The sequence below is a fragment of the Lepidochelys olivacea genome (genome assembly GCF_965140295.1).
Source record: "Lepidochelys olivacea isolate rLepOli2 genome assembly, chromosome: 7".
Lineage (NCBI taxonomy): Eukaryota > Metazoa > Chordata > Testudines > Cheloniidae > Lepidochelys > Lepidochelys olivacea.
In genome coordinates, this window is record NC_140417.1 from 35,953,292 (window position 1) to 35,972,403 (window position 19,112).

The 19,112-nt window shown below is 44.0% G+C and overlaps 1 protein-coding gene across 2 annotated transcripts in view; it reads right to left on the reverse strand.

Annotated features, from left to right (window-relative positions):
• The window catches only part of HDAC11 (histone deacetylase 11), a 69,987-nt gene that overhangs the window by 10,495 nt on the left and 40,380 nt on the right, over positions 1–19,112 (reverse strand). For both annotated transcript variants that reach the window (XM_084633064.1, XM_084633065.1), the window contains exons 6-8: positions 18,546–18,622; positions 16,682–16,744; positions 12,693–12,789 (exon numbers count right to left, since the gene is read on the reverse strand). In XM_084633064.1, coding sequence (XP_084489190.1) covers positions 12,693–12,789; positions 16,682–16,744; positions 18,546–18,622 — 237 coding nt within the window. The remainder of the gene's footprint in view (positions 1–12,692; positions 12,790–16,681; positions 16,745–18,545; positions 18,623–19,112) is intronic.

Consider the following 19,112-nt stretch of genomic DNA (forward strand, 5'->3'; position numbering starts at 1 on the left):
TATTCCTACCCACTTGACCACACCAGAATCACAGTGATGTTAGGGAGCTTGCAAAGAGATCAGTGAGTAAAAGAGGGAGGAGTCACCAGGACAAAGAAGGATGGTCAGGGCATGAGTCTAGGGCAGGGGTGAACAAACTTTTTGGCCCAAGGGACACAGCGGGGTGCAAAACTGTATGGAGGGCCAGGTAGGGAAGGCTGTGCCCCCCAAACAGCCTGGCCCCTGCCCCCTATCTGCCCCCTCTCACTTCCCACCCCCTGATTGTCCCCCTCAGAACCCCCAACCTATCCAACCCCCCCTGCTCCCTGTCCCCTGACTGCCCAAACGTATCCACACCCCCACCCCCTGACTGGCCCCCTGGGACTCCCACGCCCTATCCAATCCTCCCTGTTCCCCGACCCCTGACAGCCCCAGAACCTCTGCTCCATCCAACCGCCCCCTGCTCCCTGTCCCCTGACTGCCCACCAGGACCCCCTACCCAAACCCTCCACCGCCCACTTCCCATGCCACTCGGAGTGGCAGGAGCTTGCAGCCCCGCTGCCCGCACAGTGGCATAGCTGCATGGGGGGGCATGACAGCGGGGGAGGGGCCGGGGTGAGCCTCCCGGGCCAGGAGCTCAGGGGCTGGGCAGGACGGTCTTGAGGGCTCGATGTGGCCCACGGGCCGTAGTTTGCCCACCTCTGGTCTAGAGCTTGGAGGAGCCAGGTTCAAGTCCCTGTTCCTCCATAGGCTTCTTGTGTGACCTTGGGCAAATCACTTAGCATCTTGGTGACTTGGTTCCCCAACTGTACAACTGGGATAATAGCTCTTTCCAGCCTCATAGGGGTGTTGTGAAGATAAATACAATCAAGACTTTAAGGCACTCAGATACTACAATAACAGGAACCATACAAGTATGATATATTTCTGGGGGGATGCTGCATGACTGTGCGCCCACAGAAAATTCCCCCGCCCCGATTTCCTGCGTTTCCCTGCAGAAAACGGCAGGGAAGCCGCACAAGCATAGGGGGCAACCATGAGTAAAGTCTTTTGGCGGGGATTGCCCCCCTCCAAACAGAAGCAAGGCAGGGGGGCACATAGGGTTACATACCACTGCCCCCCCGCATTCTGCCAGCACAGAGCTGCCCACTGATGGAGGCTGTGTCTCGGCTCTGCTGTTTCTGTAGCTGAATGCCTCCTCCTGGGTCCTAGTGCCAGTCGTGCTCCCCCTCTGTGTGCTAGGAGCCTTCCTGTTTTCTGTGCAATACTGAGTGCCCATGATGAGGCTGGGTAAGGTGGAATGGGGGAAATGAGGGAAAGGGGGGTGAGGAGGTGGGGGTGAAGAGGCAGTGGGGAAGGGAAAGGGGAATGGGGGAGTTAGGGGAGGGGGATGGAGAAGAAAAGGGGATAGGGGAATCGTGAGGGGAAGCAGAAACCTGGCATGCGGCATCCCCTTGGCAGCAGCTGGGGCTCCCCCATTAAGCAAGCCCATCAAATCCTCACCATGAGAAGCCCTACTCCCCTACACATGGACCCTGCCAACGAGCCCCCCACACCTGACCCCCACCCCACTGAGCCCCAACCAGCTGCACTGGAACCCTCACCCCATCAAGCCCCACTCCCCCAGCACCCAGGCCCCCCCAATGAACAGCCCACACCCAGACACCCCCCCGCCAACGCCCATCTCCCCACACCCAGAAGCCCCCCACCCACGAGCCCCAACCACCTTTACCTAGATCTCCTGCAGAATCCCATTGCCCCTGCACCAAGAACCCCACAACGAGCCTTCGTGCACCCAGATCTCCCACTGAGCCTCCCGCACCCAGATTGTCCCACACAGAAACCTCTCACCCCACACCTGGATCCCCCCACATTAAGCCCCTCCACACTTGTATCCTGCTGGACTGAGCCTGCCCACCCACAACTGCTGCAGCTGTTGCAGAGGGGCAGGGCCCCGGGGTTTTTCTGGGGCAGGCCCAGCCCTTGCACTGTTATCAGGGTCAGGTGCAGCTTCACTGCCGAGTCCCTGTACCGGGGGAGGTCGGGGCTTCAGGGTGATCTCCTACTTCAATGCCGCCAGCGGCCTGTCCTCCCCACTGTCATGCTGGAGCCACAGTTATTTATTGACAAATAAAATTTGCAGAATTTTAAAATATCATGTGCATAATATTGTGGTGCAGAATTTTAATTTTTTTGGTACAAAATTCCCTCAGGAGTAATGATAGATAGAGGAGGAAAACTTAGCTGACTGCTCAGAAGCCCCAGGAGTAGTTTCTAGTAGTGAAGAAGAGGAGCTGAAGGGGAAACTTCGCTCATCTTGATTATGAGTCACATTTCAATTGGCATGAGTGAGAGTGCTACACGCAGGGGGAAAGCATCTGATTGGATATGTATGGCTGGTATGACTAGGAGTCTTTGTGTTTTCCATCTTAGCAAGAAAATACCAAGTCTGTTGGAAACAGAACTGTGACAACTTTAGCAATTGTCTTTATTTTCAGAGGCTTTGGGGTGAAACTCACCCCAGTGCAGAGAGAGCCTATGCCTTCCAAATGGTTTAAGGCATATATTCATGGCCTAAAAATAACTGAACTTGTATGTAGATGATTAAATGGACCATCTATACTAGGACGAATGTCACCTTTTAGGTACTGTACACACTTATTTAATAAAAGTCTTACAATTAAGCAACATGCAAAATGTTAACAGGATACTAACATAAATTTGATATGCTTAGTTAATAAATTGAAGAGGCAGCATGAATTGAACAAAGGACCACACAGCAGGAAATGTAGAGTAGCAAACAACAATTCACACCATTTTTTCTAAATACAGCTACAGAAGAGTTGCCATTTAAAATCAACACACGTGCTCCATTTTTTTGGAAAAGTTATAAATGAATTACACTCCATATCTTAAAAAACATTGTTATTTGATAAATAAGTATAGGAATGCACTGACCAATTTTGTTTTAACTTCATCTGTTAGTAATTTTTCTGTTGGTAGACATGATGTACCCTTGACAAACATTTTTGATGTAATACTTTGAAATGAGTATGCTATTGTGTAAACACTGGAGTTAAGTATTTGAAAAATAAAGAAAGATGTACTGCATTGCATGTGTTCCTTGTCAATCATCCAAATTAAGCAAGTATGCTATTTATCAGAATGACAGTTATATTAAAAAAAAGTAAGCAGAAAGAAAAAATTACACACTGCACTCTGACACTGTAAACAAATCAAGCCTGCCACAGACATTTGCATCTTATCAAACTGAATCAAAAGATCAATCCAAATTTAGGCTTTTTCCTTTTAATTTAAAAAGCCAATTAATTAATTATGAGAGGCCACTATACCTAAGGGATACACCATGGTGAAACACCAAATACCCAGTGTCTAAGAATTGTGAGAGTATTCTATTTCTTTTCACAATGCTTACAGGGTATTCAGAGGTTTCTCATTTTCTAAAGGTTATATAAATAACAATTCTGCAGGCAACATGATCCCTAGTTAGAGTTAGCTAATCCTGAATGAACCATTTGTTAAAAAATGTTTAGTCTAACAAAAACATACATAAAATTCTAAGTAGTGACAGTTGTCCTTAAATCAATAGCACGTCCAGCCTATTCTGATGTTTTGCATGGTCTCTTGAATGGCTTACTAACAAGACCAGCTAATGTTGGCACCTTACATTTCAGAGGTTCATCCACTACTGAGAATACCTAAAATACAGCTAAAGATTTTTTTCTTGATGATCAATGAACTCTTAATGAATTTTCAGGTACCATTAGAGGAAGGACTCTATTGCTTTTTGGTGAACTTGTCATTTTAAAAATCAACGTGTCAGTTAATTATAAATGTAGTGAAATTCTCAATAAAACCAAAACAAAACCACTGCTTTGCACAGCGAGTTATATATAGTTGAATTCCTCTAATAACATCTGGAAGAAACATTACTTCTCATTAGAGGTCATGATACGCTGTTCTTCATAGGAGTTTCAACTAGTGCTTCAACTGCCTCATCTGAATGGTTCTGTTATGGGGTATGCCTGACCCACACTGGGCCGGAAGGGGTTAACCCGACGCTATGGGCTGAGGAAGCCACGGCCCCTCACACCAGCTGGGCATGCTCCGACTGGAACCACAGTATAGCGGAAGCAGCTCAGGTCAGTCTGGGCTGACCTTTGATGAGAGCAGATGTGTGCTGCAGGATCCAGCTGGGAGAGTGCCGGAGCCACCAGAGGCCAGCCAGGACTGTGCCTCTACCGAACCTCAGGCCAACGGAGACAAGGCAGAGATTGCCGAGGGACTCCCTGCGTTGGAAGAAGGTGTAGGAAGTGAACCTGGGAATGGTACAGTAGTGACTGTTGACCAAGACTGAGCAGCTAGATGTCAGTTCCCTGGGGCCTTGGATCAGGACCTGGTGGGCCCCTACCCCATTCGACCCACCATGGACACTGCCAATATGTGGGGAGGTGAATTGGGCCACCGGAGGCCACTACATAGACTTTGGCCACTAGGCCTTACTTTCCTGAACTGCTGGACAGCCCTATTGACTCTGGCCATTGGACCATACTGCCCTGGGAAGAAGGGCAGCTACCTTGACTTTGAACACTGGGCCTTAACAGTCCTGAATCATAGAATATCAGGGTTGGAAGGGACCCCAGAAGGTCATCTAGTCCAACCCCCTGCTCGAAGCAGGACCAATTCCCAGTTAAATCATCCCAGCCAGGGCTTTGTCAAGCCTGACCTTAAAAACCTCTGAGGAAGGAGATTCTACCACCTCCCTAGGCAACGCATTCCAGTGTTTCACCACCCTCTTAGTGAAAAAGTTTTTCCTAATATCCAATCTAAACCTCCCGCACTGCAATTTGAGACCATTACTCCTCGTTCTGTCATCTGCTACCATTGAGAACAGTCTAGAGCCATCCTCTTTGGAACCCCCTTTCAGGTAGTTGAAAGCAGCTATCAAATCCCCCCTCATTCTTCTCTTCTGCAGGCTAAACAATCCCAGCTCCCTCAGCCTCTCCTCATAACTCATGTGTTCCAGTCCCCTAATCATTTTTGTTGCCCTTCGCTGGACTCTCTCCAATTTATCCACATCCTTCTTGAAGTGTGGGGCCCAAAACTGGACACAGTACTCCAGATGAGGCCTCACCAATGTCGAATAGAGGGGAACGATCACGTCCCTCGATCTGCTCGCTATGCCCCTACTTATACATCCCAAAATGCCATTGGCCTTCTTGGCAACAAGGGCACACTGCTGACTCATATCCAGCTTCTCGTCCACTGTCACCCCTAGGTCCTTTTCCGCAGAACTGCTGCCTAGCCATTCGGTCCCTAGTCTGTAGCTGTGCATTGGGTTCTTCCGTCCTAAGTGCAGGACCCTGCACTTATCCTTATTGAACCTCATCAGATTTCTTTTGGCCCAATCCTCCAATTTGTCTTGGTCCTTCTGTATCCTATCCCTCCCCTCCAGCGTATCTACCACTCCTCCCAGTTTAGTATCATCCGAAAATTTGCTGAGAGTGCAATCCACACCATCCACCAGATCATTTATGAAGATATTGAACAAAACCGGCCCCAGGACCGGTCGACCCTTGGGGCACTCCACTTGATACCGGCTGCCAACTAGACATGGAGCCATTGATCACTACCCGTTGAGCCCGACAATCTAGCCAGCTTTCTACCCACCTTATAGTGCATTCATCCAGCCCCATACTTCCTTAACTTGCTGACAAGAATACTGTGGGAGACCGTGTCAAAAGCTTTGCTAAAGTCAAGAAACAATACATCCACTGCTTTCCCTTCATCCACAGAACCAGTAATCTCATCATAAAAGGCGATTAGATTAGTCAGGCATGACCTTCCCTTGGTGAATCCATGCTGGCTGTTCCTGATCACTTTCCTCTCATGCAAGTGCTTCAGGATTGATTCTTTGAGGACCTGCTCCATGATTTTTCCAGGGACTGAGGTGAGGCTGACTGGCCTGTAGTTCCCAGGATCCTCCTTCTTCCCTTTTTTAAAGATTGGCACTACATTAGCCTTTTTCCAGTCATCCGGGACTTCCCCGGTTCGCCACGAGTTTTCAAAGATAATGGCCAATGGCTCTGCAATCACAGCTGCCAATTCCTTCAGCACTCTCGGATGCAACTCGTCCGGCCCCATGGATTTGTGCACGTCCAGCTTTTCTAAATAGTCCCGAACCACCTCTATCTCCACAGAGGGCTGGCCATCTCTTCCCCATTTTGTGATGCCCAGTGCAGCAGTCTGGGAGCTGACCTTGTTAGTGAAAACAGAGGCAAAAAAAGCATTGAGTACATTAGCTTTTTCCACATCCTCTGTCACTAGGTTGCCTCCCTCATTCAGTAAGGGGCCCACACATTCCTTGGCTTTCTTCTTGTTGCCAACATACCTGAAGAAACCCTTCTTGTTACTCTTGACATCTCTGGCTAGCTGCAGCTCCAGGTGCAATTTGGCCCTCCTGATATCATTCCTACATGCCCGAGCAATATTTTTATACTCTTCCCTGGTCATATGTCCAACCTTCCACTTCTTGTAAGCTTCTTTTTTATGTTTAAGATCCACTAGGATTTCACCATTAAGCCAAGCTGGTCGCCTGCCATATTTACTATTCTTTCGACTCATTGGGATGGTTTGTCCCTGTAACCTCAACAGGGATTCCTTGAAATACAGCCAGCTCTCCTGGACTCCTTTCCCCTTCAAGTTAGTCCCCCAGGGGATCCTGGCCATCCGTTCCCTGAGGGAGTCGAAGTCTGCTTTCCTGAAGTCCAGGGTCCGTATCCTGCTGCTTACCTTTCTTCCCTGCGTCAGGATCCTGAACTCAACCAACTCATGGTCACTGCCTCCCAGATTCCCATCCACTTTTGCTTCCCCCACGAATTCTACCCGGTTTGTGAGCCCAGGTCTGCCTCAGTGACTCAGGTCCTGGGGCCATACCACTCTTAGGGGCTGACAGGGTGTATCTGCCTTATGATAGGTCCAAACCTATGTCACATAGACCTGTTAAGTAGAGTTAACAAAAAGTAACATGAATAATTTCACTTATTTCTCCCAATTGGTTTTGTGCATTTTTGTGCCCTCAATATGTTGCCCATCCAGCTTTTCCTGTATATTAGACTGCTGGCATGGCATGAAACTTCTCATCTGCAAAATGTTTGCCCTTGTGAGATTTCATAGACAAATGCCAGGGTGGCATCATCTATGTTAGAACAACCATGAAATAATGTTTTATCCCTAGATTCTACAGCATCTAGCATCAGCAGCAGCCGAAGCCTATTTGGACAGGTGCCTCACCTATGGCCTCAAAAGACGTGTGCCTAGTGCCTACATGTTTAGGTTAAATTATATATTTTAATTAAATACCTCTGCAGCAGCTTTCTGTGGTAACAAACCCATGATGCTAATGGTAAACCTGTCTCTTCACATCTAGTTGCTGCCACTTTACAAGTATGGCTGAAATATCACTCTGTTTTGCCAATGTCTAATGATTATTGTTATTGTTTCTCTTCAGTGTATGCACATGCCTCAATCCAGTGGAACATATGTCAAAAAGCAGATGCCCTTAGGACACTGAATAATGACCCAGGCAGAAGAAATCTCAAATCAGTGGCAGTACAACGTACTTCCTTTCAGACTGAAATTAGGGCAGATGCCCTTAAGACAAGAACACACCCATGGATAGTATACTTGGTAAATAGGATGAAAAATAAAGTCTGCAGATGTAGGCATCTAAGATAGGCACACTGACCTAAACTTATTACTTTGAGGTAAGCCTCACACAAGAAAGGCCAGAAGGCCAGCAGTGATAATGTAGGAAGGAACACACAAAAATAGCGCACTATGTATATGTGATGGGAAAAATACATGGAACAAATCAAACTGTTCCTGTTACTGTTTTAACTCTAAAAAGCAGCCAAATTTTGAAAAAATAAAATGTACCTCAACAGCCAAGTCTACACTCGAAACTTTTGCCAATATAGTAATGTTGCTTAGGGGTGTGATTTTACCAGCAAAAGCACTAGTGCAGACATAGTTATTCTGCTACGAGTGCTTTTGCCGGTACAGATTATTATGCTCATGGAACTAGTAAAAGCTGTATCAGCAAAGGCACTTTTGCCAATATAAACTGCATCTACACTAGAAGGATTTGCTGGTATAGCTAGACCCATAAATCATTTTTAGCACAGACTGGCCAAAAGAAAGAAGTGTAACTACAACTTCTCCTTTAAAAAAACATAAAACAAACTAAGCCCTGGTCTACACTATGGAGTTAGGTCGAATTTAGCCATGTTAGGTTGATTTTATAAGCAATGCATCTACACAACCAACCCCATTCTGTCGACCTAAAGGGCTCTTAAAATCGACTGCTGTACTCCTCCCTGACGAGGGTAGTAGTGCTAAAATCGACCATGCTGGGTCGAATTTGGGGTAGTGCGGACACAGTTTGATGGTATTGGCCTCTGGGAGCTATTCCACAGGGCTCCAATGTGACTGCTCTGGACAGCACTTTCAACTCCAATGCACTAGCGAGGTACACAGGCAAAGCCCCAGGAAATTTTGAATTTCATTTCCTGTTTGGTCAGCGTGGCGAGCTCAGCACCACAGGTAACCCTGCAGTCCCAGAATTGGAAATGAGCTCCAGCATGGAGCGAATGGGAGACACTGGATGTGATTGCTGTATGGGGAGAAGAATCTATGCAGGCCGAACTCCGATCAAAAAGAAGAAATGCTAATATATATGCCAAAATCGCACAGGGCATGGTGGAGAGAGGCTACAACAGGGACACACAGCAGTGCCGTGTGAAAATTAAGGAGCTCAGGCAAGCCTACCAAAAGACAAAGGAGTAAAACAGTCTCTTCGGGTCAGAGGCCCAGACATGCCGCTTCTATGATCAGCTGCATGGCATTCTAGGGGGGACCCTACCACTACCCCACCACTGTCCATGGACACCTGCAAGTGGGGAGTCTCACACAACAGGGAGGAGGATTTTGTGGATGAGGAGGAGGAGAATGCACAGCAGGCAAGTGGTGAATCCGTGCTCCTTGGCAGCCAGGACCTTTTCATCACCCTGGAGCCAATACCCTCCCAGGGCAGGTTCCCGGACTCTGAAGCCAGAGAAGGCACCTCTGGAGAGTGCACATTTGTAACTACAGTACAGGGTTTAAAAGCAATTTTGTTTAATGTTTGATTTGCCTTGAAGACTTGGGATGCATTTGCGGCCAGCACAGCTACTGGAAAAGTCTGTTAACGTGTCTGGGGATGGAGCGGGAATCCTCCAGGGACATCTCCATGAAGCTCTCCTGGAGGTACTCAAAGCCTTTGCAGAAGGTTTCTGGGGAGGGCTGCCTTATTACATCCTCCACGGTAGGACACTTTACCACGCCAAGCCAGTAGCAAGTAGTCTGGAACCATTGCAACACAAAGCATGACAGCGAATGGTCCTGGGTTTTGGTCGCATTCAAGCGACAGTCCGACTTTATCTTTCTGTGTTAGCCTCAGGAGAGTGATATCATTCATGGTCACCTGGTTGAAATAGGTGAATTTTTGTCAGGCAACAGTAAAAGGACCCCATTCATGCTGGGCTGTTTGTGCTTGGCTAAAAGGGATCATCCCTGAGAATAGCCACGCGGTGGGGGGAGGAGTGAAGGGATCATCCCAGAGAATAGCCATGCGCTGGAGTTGGGGGAGGGTGTGCTGCACATCCACCCGAAAACCACAGCCCCTCCTTTTAAATGGCAAACCCAACCAGCATTGTTTGCTATGGGAAAGGAGGGTGCTGCAGCTTGAAACCATTCCCACACGTTATGAAAGCGGAAGAAGCCAACCCTGCGTACCCTTTGGCCTACCATGGCTGCCTGGAAACTGAATTCTGTTGCCCAGCTATGTGTGATGCGTCACCATACCGGAAGGCACTCAATATAAAAGGCAAAATGCGACCCTGTACCTAAAGCACACATGCTCTCTGCTGTGAATTGATAGATTCTTTCACAGTGAATCACGCTTTTTTTCTCAGAAACGTATCATCTTAAATTTTACTCTCCCTTTTTATCTCCCCTGCAGGTGGAAATGTTTCTTTGCTCCCCCTATCATCTCCGTCCCTGAGGTTATCGCAGTTTAGAAGGCGAAAAAAAACACACTCACGATAACATGTTTTCCGAGCTCATGCAGTCCTCCTGCACTGATAGGGCACAGCTGAATGCATGGAGGCACTCAGTGTCAGAGGCCAGGAAAGCATTAGGTGAGCGTGATGAGAAGAGGCAAGAGGCAATGCTGAGGCTAATGCGGGAGCAAATGGACATGCTCAGGCGTCTGGTGGAGCTGCAGGAAAGGCAACAGAGCACAGACCGCCACTGTATCCATTCTATGGCCACCTGACCTCCTCCCCAAGTTCCATATCCTCCTCACCCAGATGCCCAAGAATGTGCGGGGGGAGGCTCCAGGCACCCAGCAACTCCACTCCAGAGGATGGCCCAAGCAACAGAAGGCTGTCATTCAAACAGCTTTGATTTGCAGTGTGGCTACAATGAGCAATGTGGCCTTGTCCTTCCCTCCTCCCACACCCCACCCGGGCTACCTTGTCAGTTATCTCACTTTTTTTTTTTAATTAAGAAAGAAAGAAAGAATGCATGGTTTCAAAACAATAATGACTTTGATCACAGCTGGCAAAGGAAATAAAGGGGGGAAGGTGGTTGGCTTACAGGGAATTAAAGTCAACAAAGGAGGCAGGTTTGCATCAAGGAGAGAAACACACAACTGTCACACCGTAGCCTGGCCTGTCATGAAACTGGTTTTCAATGCCTCTGTGATGTGCAGCACGCCTAGCTGTGCTCTTCTAATCGCCATGGTGTCTGGCTGCTCAAAATCAGCCACCAGGCGATTTGCCTCAACCTCCCACCCCGCCATAAACGTCTCCCCCTTACCCTTACAGATATTATGGAGCACACAGCAAGCAGTACTAACAATGGGAATATTGGTTGCACTGAGGTCTAACCTAATCAGCAAACACCGCCAGTGAGCTTTTAAACATCCAAAGGCACATTCTGCCACCATTCTGAACTTGCTCAGCCTATAGTTGAACTGCTCCTTACTGCTGTCCAGGCTGCCTGTGTATGGCTTCATGAGCCATGGGAGCAAAGGGTAGGCTGGGTCCCCAAGGATAACTATTGGCATTTCAACATCCTCAATGGTAATTTTATGGTCTGGGAATAAAGTCCCTTCTTGCAGCTGTTCGAACAGCCCAGAGTTCCTAAAGATGCGAGCGTCCTGCACCTTTCCTGGCCATCCCACATTGATGTCGGTGAAACGTCCCTTGTGATCCACCAGTGCCTGCAGGACCATTGAGAAGTACCCCTTGCGATTTATGTACTGGTTGGCACGGTGGTCCGGTGCCAAGATAGGGATATGTGTTCCGTCTATTGCCCCACCACAGTTAGGGAACCCCATTGCAGCAAAGCCATCCACTATGACCTGTACATTTCCCAGAGTCACTACCCTTGATAACAGAACGTCAGTGATTGCATTGGCTACTTGGATCACAGCAGCCCCCATAGTAGATTTGCCCACTCCAAATTGATTCCTGACTGACCAGTAGCAGTCAGACATTGCAAGCTTCCACAGGCTACCGCCACTTGGTTCTCAACTGTCAGGGCAGCTCTCATCCTGGTATTCCTGCGCTTCAGGGCTGGGGGAAAGCAACTCACAAAGTTCCAGGAAAGTAGCCTTATGCATGCAAAAGTTTTGCAGCCACTGGGAATCATCCCATACCTGTAATATTATGCGGTCCCACCAGTCTGTGCTTGTTTGCCGGGCCCAGAATCGGCGTTCCACTGTATTAACCTGCCCCAATCCCGCCATGACGTCCCAATTGCCACATCCCATGCTTTCAGGAATGTCTGTGTCCACGTCCTCCTCACAATCATCCTCGTGCTGGCATCTCCTAACCAGGTTCTGCACATACTGCAGGATAATGTGCGAGGTGTTTACAATGCTCACAACAGCAGCGGTGAGCTGAGCGGGCTCCATGCTTGCCATGCTATGGCATCTGCACAGGTAACCCAGGAAAAAAGGCGCAAAACGATTGTCTGCCGTTGCTTTCACTGAGGGAGGAGGGAGGGGAGACTGACGACAACAAAACCACCCGCAACAATGTTTTTGCCCCCATCAGGCATTGGGAGCTTAACCCAGAATTCCAATGGGCAGTGGAGACTGCGGGGACTGTGGGATAGCTACCCACAGTGCACCGCTCCGTGAGTTGATGCTAGCCACAGTATTGAGGATGCACTCTGCCGACTTAATGCACTTTGTGGGACATACACAATCGACTGTATAAAATAGCTTTCTAAAGATCGACTTCTATAAAATTGACCTTATTTCGTAGTGTAGACATACCTTAAATGACTTCTAACCCTCCGTCTTGACCACTAGGGGTCCAATCTCAGCCAGCCAATGAACCAGAACCAATAACATGTGACTCATGGCTAATCAGAACCATGATAGATTGAAGTTCAAATACTTGCTGCAAGTTTTTGCAAACATCCTCAAAGGGAATTTTCTTACATTAAGTTCATGAATATTTTTGTGTTGCTGTATTTCACATCAGAGTGAGCAGCATTTCAGTGGTGAATGGAGCAACTGTTCTGTGGTAAATACATTTTAAATACTTTAAGATCATGTCAGTTTGAAAAGTACTTACGTTTAGCAAATCCATCCCCTGGATAAATATATCTATTGTACACATCCATAATATAAACCCTATGATCATCCATGAAGTCTCTCTCATGGCCATTTCCCTATAAGAAAATTTCAATAGGTTGATCTTAGCAAGCAAACACAGTATTAAAGAATCTATGAGCATTAAGGAAATTAAGAATACAATGATACAGTGTTTAATGTCTTAGGTACTTTTTCTTGTTTATATCCTTAAAGGTTATTCTGATGTTGTGAATAATAATACTTGCATCTTTATCTGAGGCTCCCCAAGTGCTTCACAAATATTACTGAAATTAGCATTACAATACTCCTTTGCAGATACAGAAGTATTTTCATCTCCACTGTGCAGACAAGAAAACTAAGGAACGGAGCAGCCAATTTGCTCAGTGTCACAAGGAAGTCTGTACCCAAGCCAAGAATAGAAATCAGACCAAGCTCTAGGCTTTAACCACACTATATTCCAGAAGCTTGTCAGCTACTGAGAATATGTAAAATGAGACCAGAGGTTTTTTTGATAATCAATGAAATGTTGAAAAAGTTAATTAACCTTCACGAAAGATTGCAAAAGTAAAATATCAATAAAATGTAATGAGAAACATATTACATTCTACCTTCTACCATTGTAAAGCCAGGAATCTCTCTTGAAATATTGGACTTTGGGGTAGGGGAGAGGAATGGTTAAAGGGAAAATCAGATTCTGATCATCTCCTCCTTTTTCCACACCCTTGAATTCATCTGCACTCCTATCAGACAGCATAAAACAATCTCTAATTAGTGGTTCTCAAGATAAAATAGGTTAAATTTTCTCAGAGTCTATGTAAGGAATGAAAGCAAGACGGTAATCAGAATTATTTGATTTCAAAGTATAGGAGTAAATCCATGAAAATAATATTTTCAGTATTTTTGTTGTGTAATTTAACGTTAACTTGATAAAATTCAGTTGCAAAGTTGTATCTCTGCTGTGGTTCCCAGTCCTGAAGACACCCAAGAGAAAAAAAGCCATTACAATGCTAAAACTGGCTAGTACATGTGAAAGGGTGGTGGGGAGTACACGAATGCTCCACTGCATGTTTTTGTGCCACCAATATGGCCTGTTAGAGGTGGCTGAGCATGAACTCTTACTCACTACTTTGCTACTCCCAGGCCCCAAAGAAGAGGGTAGTACAAAGATGGGGCACTAATGACAGTAATGTGCTGGAGTGAGTCAAGTTCCCAAGGCTGATGGGCTCAGTGGGTTCCCTGAGATCTATGGAACTTCCTCGTGACACTGGCAGATCTGCACAGTTAGAGGACTCTTGTCTAGTCTGCTACCTCACATACTTCTTCTGCTAAAGAAAGGAAAACTGTGGGAGGGACTGATGTAGCCTATAATCTACAGATCACTGGCACAACAGCTATAAGGTCAGAGATTTCTTGAGAAGCATTTTAACAAGGAGCCTTGATACCCTTTCAAAGATCCCTTCAGAAATACAAAGTAACTACATTACATAATCTTTGGTCTTGTTTCATGGCCAATTTTAGCATGCAGATAAGAGACATGATGGAAGATAACATTCTTCTAGATCATTACGTTTCATCATAGCAATGAAACTGCCTCAAAAGTGGATTAACACCACATTAAAATACGGTATACATTTCTGATTAAAAGCAGTTTTAGTACATTACCAGCTTTTCTAAAATAAATAATTTTTATTGCTGAACAGTAAAGGTAATCAATCTACAGTATGGACTAATCAGGTTTATAAAACAAATCCACACAAAAAACTTTTTAGCCCTTATTAGGATTTTGCTGAAAATCCTACTACCAGAGATGAGAGCTGCTCTCAGTACACACAGTAAATCATTCCTTCTATAGAAGGGGTGTATGTGTGTGTGTATATAGTGTACTCCATTATCCTGAAGTCAGTCTTCCTATTACAAGCACTGAAGGTCAAACTCATCTCCTGTAAAAGTTGCTGCAATGATTATGAATGCTGAATTAATTATAATTATCTTTAAGAGTCTCTTGTTTCTTATGGGATGCTGAACAATTCTCAACGATTGTTAGGCTGCATCACCGTAGGTAGACGAGAAAATATTTCTACATTCTAGCCACATGATGGAGCTACAACTCAGCTTAAATTTGCAACAGCGAACATTTTATTAAGACACCTTTATCACCACAGTTAAGGAGCATAAAATATAATCAAACACCAGGGTTGTGTAGAGTAATTAATAATCAAACACAGTAAGTGATGATCCCATGATTTTCTATAACCAGTTATTCGGACCACATCTATCTTAATTTTTACTGACTAAATCTGTGGGGAGGTAAATTAGTAGCAATACATGGCACTGCTTTATTGAGGTATCTTTCTAAAGAGTAAGTTAATTACCTCTGGAGGGTTACCCTGGCTGCTGACTGATAGAGTAGGCAATGGTTTTCTTCATTCATCCTTTTTAATTTGGCTTGTCAGATTTCTTATTTTTTTGGCCAGGTCTGTGTTGTCAGCTTCATTCTGAGTTCACAGTACAGTATTTTTAGATTACACTGCATTCCAGGGCCAAGAGTGCCTGCTTTAAAAAGTGAGGCTTTATTTTTCCACATAAAATGAAAACTTATCTTTATCCAAATAGGTGAAGCAAGTGAGAAGATGATGAAGGTTTACTGAGTATTTGGGGGCCAGGAAAATGGGAAAGGGGAGAGATGCCATTAATCGGGATTATTTTTTTTAAATCGCTTGACACCCCTAGTTTTAAGTCCAATTGCAGTCAAGGGCCTTAAGCACATACTCAAGAGCATTAATGACTAGGGATGGACTGCTGAATTTGGCCTCAAAGAGCATGGAACCACTCCCTGGCTTACCTGAAATAATAATTCTAGAAAAATTGTTTAAAATACAACTGATTTGCAGTGAAAATTCCATTTAAGTTACCACATACAGGGAAAGTGACAGAGTTAGATTTTCAGTATTGCCAACTCTCATGATTTTATTGAAAGTCTTGTGATATTTGGTGTTTTTCTTAAAGGCCCCTAATGATATTTTGAGGCCGGACTCATGTTTTTCAAACTCCTGGCAATGGCAACACTGGTATAATTTTCTGAATCCTACTCACTGTACAAAAATACAACTCTCTGGTTTCCCAGTCCTAAGGTTTAGTATGTACTGCTAAACTGATCCTCCAAAGCCAAATCCTGAGTTAATCAATAATTATGGTCTGAAGAAACCTGATATGTTGGTGGCTGCAGCAGGACACTTAGCTTGGGGTGCAACAAAAAGAACCCCTACTATGGATCTTAACTCAATGGGCTCAAAAGGATTTCTTATTAAAGTTTTGATTTAATGCACTGTAATACAAGAAAGCTAAATGATACATGAAGCTTGAGGAGCAAAAAGAAAAATAAAAAATCTTAGACGCTAATCACAGAGGAACATATTTAGGTAAACAAATTTTTAAAACTAGATAGATGAGGATTAAAAATAGTTTATGCATGAAGAAAAAGCTATAAAACAATCAGAAAACCCGACTGATTTAATTACTAAATATAACCTAGAGAAGATGCACAGTAATCAGCACTGAAGGAATCATCAACCAAACCTGAATCCCAATGGCACTTTGTCAGAAACCAGCACCCTATTGATTAGCAGACAAATGAATAGATAAGAGCAGGCTCTCCAATAACTTACTAAAAAAATTGGGACTATATTTATGTGTCAGTGAACTTAGAAACTTTTTCTGTAATTATATAATAATATCAACTTAAGAAATTAAAGGTCAGGTAATTAATTGAGTTATGGTGGGGTGCTTTGCGCCTACTATGCTACACATTTATTTCCTAAATCCTTTCCAATAGAGGTTACCTTTGCATTCTGTAACTTACATTTTCACCATAATACAGTTGTTAGAAAAATTGTATTTTTGAGGATTTCTGCTTTTTGGTAAAACTTTTTTTTTTTTTTTTTAACAGCTTCGAACATGTGAATCACTCACCTGATGAGCATCCAGATCTATAATAGTGGCCTTAGACACTCCTTCTACTCTTTCAAATAAAAACTGGAATCATGGGTAAGTACAGAGGAAAGAGAAAAAAAACTACAGTTAGGAATGTAGATGAGAGATTAGAATGGAAGCTTGATACTTGCATGGTACATTTTATTTTTGAACAGAATGTAGTGTATATATTTGTATTCAAATCCGAATGCCCCCTTGAAAGATTTTGGGGGAAGGGATAGCTCAGTGGTTTGAGCATTGGCCTGCTAAACCCAGGATTGTGAGTTCAATCCTTGAGGGGACCATTCAGGGATCGGGGCAAAAACTGGAGATTGGTCCTGCTCTGAGCAGGGGGTTGGACTAGATGACCTCCTGAGGTCCCTTCCAAACCTGATATTCTATGATTCTATTTCTTATTTGATAAAAATTAAGGGCTAGATATTTTTAAAACACTTTATTATGGAAACTTAACAATATGTAAAGGAATAATTACATAAAACACACAGAGGTTTTTTTATGGTTTGAAAACCATTATCTTGAGAAGCTTATGGACTCAATACACAAAGAGAATCCATGCATTTGCATCACATTATATACATGAACTACATTTGTAGTGGGTATTCACCCATGAAAGCTTATGCTCCAATACGTCTGTTAGTCTTTAAGGGGCCACAGGACCCTTTGCCTCTTTTACATTTATAGGCTAGCTTTCAGATTCAAATCTTATAATTGAAAAAAACAAAGTTCCCTCTACTTGTGTTCAGAGCTGAAAGAGGTGGTGCAGGTTATCACATCATCAATGGCTTACATTTCTAAAGGATTGTGTAGGATAAATATATTACCTGGTTTGTGATAATGATGCAGACTGAATGTGCATAAAGAGCATTCCTCTCTCTTTCTAAAAAGTTGGAGAACGTTGTAGTAGGGATCCAACTTTATTTTACAAAGTCACTTTATATACTAGTAGTGGAATTCATTAATTGCTATTCCATATGGCTGAGAAAGCACATTAACGTTTTTAAAAAATTCTTTGAGTCATAATAGTAACTACTGTTAACTACTGGATAGTAAAAAATGTCTTTAGTACTTGTACAAATTATGGAAGAGTGATAATTTCCAATTTGCATTGGAATAGTTGGGAGCCCCAGGGCAGATTAAGGGATTTTGCAAATCAGTAAACTAACATACAAAAAAAAGTTAGGGCACTTCACCATATAGTGTACTATATTTGTTTATATCTTAACATTTTAATTATTTCGGGTAGTATTTTATAGCATGCTATCAAATATATTGTGATATACTTTGTTTATAGAACATACCATACTAAATATAATCAAGTATTTCAAACTCTTTCCCCTCCCTTGTAAGATCATTTTCGAAGACTTAACATTTTTTATCTAGGAAGACAAAATGCATTAAGGGTAAGATCCTGAGGGCGGATACCTGTGCCCGTGCAAACTTAGGTAGAAATCAGTGGAGCACCACGTGGGTGTCAAGTTTGCCAACTGCAGAACCAGGACAGTTCCCACTGAACATTTAAAGACAATTAATCTATGATACTTTTAAAAGTATTTTTATTTTAAAGAAAGAATTGTAACAAAATGGTATTAAGTCATATTTACCTGCAGTAATCTGATTCTGCAGCCTTCTCCACACAATTATTGCCCCCATCAGTGACAGTTATGCATGCATAAATGCTGCAGCATCAGTCCCTAGACTACTTTAATACTGATCCCTGTCTATAGACTGTTTTGTTTACTCCTGTTTATTAAGATGTAAGTTAGACTACTGATTTAAGAAATTTATGTTGATAATATTTTCATTTGTACAAACAGTAAGAGAAAATTATTTTTAAATGTTCTACCTTAATAGCCAGTGTGATATCAGCATATGCACAAAATCCTCCACCTTTATCACTTGAACAGTGATGGAAGCCACCACCTAAATGTAAAAATGTAACTTTAAAGAAATACTAGGCTAAAAAGCTAGATACTATGGAAAACACTGTCACTGCAAAATGTAAGGTCAGTGTTTGTTTACTTAAGCAATGACCATCACGTTTTTAAATTGAAAAAAGCATCGAAAACCCCTAACCCATTGTCCTGGTAGCATATCACATTCAGTGTCACCCCTTCATGTTTTATATATTTGGCCTATCAGGTCCCAAGAGAAAGAAGCACTATGTGTCCCAATCTGAAGTGATCTGGCCCGAGAACCTGGAAATCTTGCAACCATATGAAGAACTAGGCTCAAAGGAGATTATACACTACATTAGAACCCATGACTTTGTGGTAAGGCACTTTGCATCCATGGCCCACCCACCCGGAGCCATGTGCTCTAGTTTAGAGTAAAGCAGGAGGCCAATTCAACTCATCAAATTGCAAAGGGTAAACCTACTTGAAGCAGCAACCAGGGCAACAGGCATGCTAGA